This window comes from Protobothrops mucrosquamatus, unplaced genomic scaffold (assembly GCF_001527695.2).
Source record: "Protobothrops mucrosquamatus isolate PMUCROS unplaced genomic scaffold, P.Mucros_1.0 scaffold408, whole genome shotgun sequence".
Lineage (NCBI taxonomy): Eukaryota > Metazoa > Chordata > Lepidosauria > Squamata > Viperidae > Protobothrops > Protobothrops mucrosquamatus.
The window spans coordinates 137,089-143,920 of record NW_015386738.1 but is presented as its reverse complement, the minus strand read 5'-3'; the positions used below and the strand labels follow the sequence as shown (position 1 = coordinate 143,920).

The 6,832-nt window shown below is 36.4% G+C and overlaps 1 protein-coding gene across 1 annotated transcript in view; it reads right to left on the bottom strand.

The window, feature by feature from the left end:
• Window positions 1-615: 615 nt before the first annotated feature.
• GRB10 (growth factor receptor bound protein 10) overlaps window positions 616-6,832 on the bottom strand; it is a 108,219-nt gene continuing 102,002 nt past the window's right edge. Inside the window, exons 13-15 of the mRNA XM_029284179.1 lie at window positions 5,741-5,828; window positions 5,162-5,255; window positions 616-1,008 (exon numbers count right to left, since the gene is read on the bottom strand). Coding sequence (XP_029140012.1) covers window positions 862-1,008; window positions 5,162-5,255; window positions 5,741-5,828 — 329 coding nt within the window. The 3' untranslated portion in view covers window positions 616-861. The remainder of the gene's footprint in view (window positions 1,009-5,161; window positions 5,256-5,740; window positions 5,829-6,832) is intronic.

Genomic DNA, 6,832 nt, shown 5'->3' with positions numbered 1-6,832 from the left:
ATATATTATCATTCAACACTAAACTGGCTACTGATAGTGGATTTTCCCATGGCATATGTGCAGAAAGAGGACCTCCAGCAGATTGGGAAGGAGGGAGACAATCGAAACAATTCAAAACATCTGTGCATAGAAGCAGAGTCTTCTTTCAGACACATGGTCATTATATTAAAAAGCATACACTAGTGGGATATTTTTCCTTCCCAGAATTGTCTCCATGTTGTTTCTTCAGCATAAATGGTGGAACATTTCATTTCAAAAGGGAGAAGCTATTTTTTGACTTTTAAATTCTAATTACACTGAAGCAAATTACTCAATATATAATTTGGAACACCCAAATCAGGCATCAATTTAAAAACTATCATTCAATATAGGCTAAATATAATTTTCAAAAGGAGTGCAAAAAAATTGAAAGAGAGAGGGAGGGAGAAAGGAATATAAAGAAAGCAAACAATAAAAAAAAGAAAATATTCATTTAAATTGTCAAGATTAATCCAGGGTAAGAGTTCATTTCAATAATTTTGCTTCAAAAACCTGACACTGTTATGTGGCAAGCCAAGGGACAATTTCCAGTTTTGTTTAGTGTTTTTACATAACTTTCCCCAGTTTGGGAGGGGGAGGGGAAGTGTTGCTAAGACACTCAGCAGAAATCAGGCATAGGATTTAGACAAAAGAGCCAAATCTTGGATTATTGGCATCAGTTCAAGCATCCCTTTCCAAGTCCCCTAATTTTGATGATACACTTTGTTCCTCAAAAGCAATTACAAGATGGCTTAATGTCCCAGGCTCAACTTTCTTCAATAATACTTTTCTTTCGTCTCCAGTCTTGGACAAACCAGTCATCACCATAGACTGGCACAGAGGTCACAAGGCCACCCGGATGCAGTGATGTTTGAGTTTACAAGGCAAAACTCCCTTGTTTAATTGATAGAATTCAACAAGCTGTATTAGGTCAGTGAATTTGGTGCTGCCATCATCTAGACTGAAAAATATCTGTCCGTCATCTTCACACTTGAAAAATGAAAATGAAACAAAAATAAAATACTAAAGACAGAAAACAAATTATTCAAAAAGGAATGTTAAAATATCTCAACCAGTATGTGTATTCCCCTATTCATTTCATTACCTTTACCTCCTAGCTTTTTTCTTTCCTGCATAGTGCAGGCCCTGAAACTACATGAATTCCACAATTCTAAGATTTCTGTAGAATTACAATTAAGTCAAAGAAATCAGATTAGAGTTCTCAGTTAAGGCACAAATGACCAGGCTCAATTTGCCCTACTTTGAACACATTGTGCAAAGACTTATGCAAATTCCAAATCCTTTTTTGAATTGTGATGAAAAAATTCAACCTCAATCTCATCAGCCACCAGCATAATTGTCTAGAGAAGATACTTATGCTGGGAAAGGTGGAAGGAAAGAGAAGTAGAGCAGAGTTCCCCAATCTTTCTGGGTTGCCGCCCCAAAGGGGGGGAGGGGAAAAAGGGGATGGGTCTGGGGGGAAGATGCATGTGCACATGCATGTACGCACACAATCACCTGTTGCTCGCACAAGAGGAGCCGAGAGCACCTATGATGCTTGTGTGAGGCTCTGAGTGTTCACACGAATGAAGCTGCAAGTGCCCACAACACTCATGTGAGTGGGGCTGTGCGCAACCATGGGTGTACCAGCCAGCCACTCATATGGCCCAGTTGCGCATAGGCCATGGACAGTGGGGATCCCTGAAGTAGAGGATGAACAGCAGCCAGGTAATTGAACTCAGTTACAGCAACAGTGGGTGCCCACTTGGAAGACCTGAAGAACCGCATTAGGAATAGATCATCATGGAGAAAATCCATTTGTGCGATCACTGAGAGTTGACACTAAGTTGATTTCACAAAATCAATTAAAATGATTTCTTTTCAAAGTATTAACAGGTTAAGCAACTTAAGATCAATCAGTTCCAGTAAAGGGCCATCAATGTAGCATTTAAAGTTAAGAAATAAAGGAATGTACAGAAAGTCTACATTCCCTGTTAAAATGCCATGTTTTTGAGATGTAACAAAGATCAAATGAAGATAAATCACTCCATAATTATTTCCATCTTTAATATACCATATAAACTGTGCAATTCAATTGAAAAACAAACTGAAGCAATCTGAGGGGGAAATTAACAATAAAAAACTTACAATAATGAGGTTGCATACGTAAGTGTATATACCCTTAAATTAATACTTTGCTGAAGCACTTTTTATGACACATTCAGTCTTTTGGGAAAGGAGCCAATGAGCATGGCACATCTTGCCTTGGGAATCTTTGCCCAGGGTTCCTTGCAAAAGCACTCCAAAACCGTCAGATTGGAAAGGGATCTTCTGTGCTCAGATTTCTTCAGGTCACCCCACAGATTTTCAATTGGATTCAGGTCCGGGCTCTTGCTGGGCTATTCCAAAACTTTGATCTTCTGGTGAAGTTGTTATACTGAAAGGTGAAATTCCTCTTCATCTTCAGCATTTTAGCAGAGGCTTGAAAGTTTTGTGCCAAAAATTGACTGATATTTGGAACTGATCGCAATCCCCTCCACCTTGATTAAAGCCCCATTTCCAGCTGAAAAAATGAGGCCCTAAAGCATAATGCTGCCACCAACATGCTTCATGGTGGGCACGGTGTACTTTTGGTGATGCACAGTATTGTTTTTGCACCAAACATACTTTTTGGAATTATGATGAAAAAGTTCAACCTCAGTCTCATTGGACTATAGCACATTTTCCCACTTGCTTTTATCAGATTTGATGTACATTTTTGCAAAATGAAACCAGGATTGGATATAATATATTGAGGATAGGTTAATAATTTACAAACAGATTTATAGTTTAAAATTTTTGGGAGGGCCTGTTTTGCATCGGGTGAGAACTTACGTAGTAGTAATGTATTAATCAGTATTCCATTAGGGGGGATATGTGTGTGTGTGTGTCACAGCACAAATATATTCCATTATATTCCAGTATTCCATTAGGGGGGATATTGTGTGTGTTGGTCACAGCACAAATATATGATCAATACAAGAGATTATTGTCACACATAGTGGACAACCTATACCTGCCATATTTTCTCCATTTGTTAATGACTTTCTTACTTGGAAATTGTTTTGTACCCTTCTCCTAACTGATACCTTCCAAAAGTGAGATCCTTTTGATGCTCTGTAAGCTCTTTGCAGACCATGGCTGTTGCTGTAAGAGTCAACTGAGTAAATACCAGAAAAATCCTACTGGCACAGCTGAACTTTATGTGGGCTTGATCAGAGTCACTTTAATTAATGACAAGTATGTACAGACTATTATTTACCATCAATTTGAATGTGATTGGTTAATTCTGAACACAACCACATCTCTACTTATAAGAGGGTATGAACACTTATGCAGCCACATTATTCTAGTTTTTTATTTTTATTCCCCACTAAACATATATATATATATATATATATATATATATATATATATATATATATATATATATATATATATATATATATATATATATATATATATATATATATATATATATATATATATATATATATATATATATATATATATATATATATATATATATATATATATATATATATAATTATACTAAAAATGCGAATCCCGGATATATTCATGTTGAGAAAAATAGTCGAACACCTGGATAAATATAAAAACAACTGTTTAATAAACTAATAACTGTTTGATAAACTTAGCTTTCGTCAGCTAACTGGTGACGTCGTCAGAGTGGAATGCCGGAAGTTCGAAAGCCGGCTTATAAGACTGGCAGTTTGTGCGCTCTGCTCATAGAACACGTTACTGGTCTACCCGCCCAATTTGACTGTATTGCTTCTAATAGTCTCGCATCCGTCTGTATACTCGTAAGCTCGGGGATCATCACCTCTCTTGTTGTCGCTCTCTTTGCCCGCTTTGGTTGTATCTGGGTACACGTTGCTATAGGATGGTTCCCCAGTGCCTCCTGTCCTGTGGCCACCCCTCCCCCATTGTGGGTGTGGCACCCCGCCTCCCATCATTGGCTCCTGTATGAATCATGCTGGGGATTTCTCCCCTTTGCTGGTCGTGGTTCTTTGCTGTATATAGAGTGAAATGTAAGGACTGTCACTGCAATTACATTGGGGAGACAACCAAATGGCTTGGAACTAGGATCCATGAACACGAGCTAGCCATCAGACAACATGAGCAACACTCACAGGTGTGGGTCCATATGGCCAGCAACAATCACACGTTCGACCTGGGCGGGGCAAAGGCCATTGCCCAGGATGTCACCAAGGGTGGCCGGTTACTGAAGGAGGCTTGGCTGTCGGATGAGCACTCAATTAATCGCCACATAGAGTTACTGCCTGCTTATCAGGCACTAAAAAAGTGGGAACAACAGCGTAACAACTCACAATGAGTGCAATGGGCACAGCCTACACAAGATCAGAACCGCTGTCTCATGTAACAGCAAAGAACCATGACTGGGGAGAAATCCCCAGCACGATTCGTACAGGAGCCAATGATGGGAGGCGGGGTGCTACACTCATGGGGGGTGGCCACAGGACAGGAGGTACTGGGGGACCATCCTATAGCAATGTGTACCCAGATACATCCAAAGCGGCAAAGAGAGTGACAACAAGAGAGGCGATGATCCCCGAGCTTACGAGTATACAGATGGATGCGAGACTATTAGAAGCAATACGGTCAGCTGGGGCGGGTAGACCAGTAACACGTTCTATGAGCAGAGCGCACAAACTGCCGATCTTATAAGCAGGCTTTTGAACCTCCAGCATTCTACTCTGATGACGTCAGCAGTTAGCCAACGAAAGCTAAGTTTATCAAACAGTTGTTAGTTTATTAAAATTGTTTTTATATTTATCCCGGTGTTCGACTATTTTTCTTTATATATATATATATATATATATATATATATATATATATATATATATATATATATATATATATATATATATATATGNATATATATATATATATATATATATATATATATATATATATATATATATATATATATATATATATATATATATATATATATATAACTGTCAATTTAATACGTTAGAAAAATTAAGAGGACAGAAATAAATGCACATTCTGAAAGATATCATCATCCAGTACTGCCTGAGTGGAATATTATACTTACTGGTAAAATCTGAAAATGTTTAATTTTTTGATGATGACACAATGTAAGTACAAATGCCTTTGGATTACTCTGGCTGTCCCGAAGAAGAAATAATCTACAAAATAACATTGTATGTTACTACCAGATTGACCATATAGTTCTTGTAAACAAACAATTCCACTGCTTTATGATATCAGTACATAATATATTCCATGTCTATTCATAAGTAATCTAATATTTCATTGATAAAAAATAATATAAAGAAAAACTATAGATAAGATCTGATATTCTATGTATGTTCAAGGATACAATATTAATTGTTTGATTTCTTGTGATCTGAACATTAAAGGGATATTGGAGTATTCCAACTCAATAAGCAAGTACATAGTTCATGCAAAGGGTCTAGTTTCAGTCTTGAAAGCTGTGGTATAGATGATCTGAATTGGCAAAGGACAGTTATTACTATTTGTTTTTCCAAGGACCTTATCCTATAGGCATCTTAAGGTGAGCATGATGTAAATTTATTAGTGCATTCATTTCAATGCTTCTACCAGGATTTATAGGCCATAAAATAAACAGTACCTAATTAAATATACCTACCCATCCACAAGACCCTGTTGTTTAATAATCCTGTGTGATTCTTCTCTTGAGATCCGGCCATGAAACCAGTGCTGTGTCCTATGAATAACTGATGAAGAAATGAATGGTTACAGCTGGTGTATTAAAAAATGTGTGTATATTACAGTATGTGTTTTATCCTTGTTTATTATGTTCCTAACTGTAAGATTCAAACTATGATTTCTGGTGATTTATGCTATAAAAATAGAACAAGACAAAAACATAGCATTAATAAAATAAAAAATAATATCACAATGCAGTAATACAAAGTTTGAAATTAGTTCTGAACAACTTGTGACAATTTAATTTGCTTTGAATTGCATTGCATTGAAATGTACCTCTAAACACACACACACACACACACACACACACACACACAGATATGCTTCTTTATATTAAATGTGCCTATATATTGTCCTCTTTTTTTGGAACAACTATAATGATTAAATTTTCTATTACATAACAAATGTTTAGCTATTGTAAACTCCCCAAAGTTATTTTCAGTGAGATGGTGATTATAATTTGATAGTTACATAGACAGAACAGATGTGAGAATCACATAACATTTTTAATCCCATCTCTTATTGACCACTGTTCTTGTTATATCCTTCTGGCCTGCCCTGTTCTATACTTCTAGAAATACTATGAATCTTTTTTTAAGTGTCAAAAAGTATGTATTTAAGGAATTTATGTGGGTGACCAACTCAAACTTTGCAAATCCAGGTGACATGCCACAGACTAAAAACAAAACAAGACAAACAATTTCAATTGATCTTTGAATTGATTTTTGTATTTATATTTATTTATTATTTATTTATTTATTTATTTATTTATTTATTTATTCATTCAATTTTTATCCCGCCCTTCTCCTTACAGACTCAGGGCAGCTGACAGCCTTATAAAACAGATACAACAATAAATACCCAATTTAAAACCTAATTAAAAAGAAATATTTACTATGGCCTATATAATTAAAATTTCTCTTAAAACCCCACTAAAAATTCCCCTAGGCCAATCCCGCTTGTTGGAAGAGCCATGTCTTCAGGGCGCGGCGGAAGGAGGGGAGATCCGGGA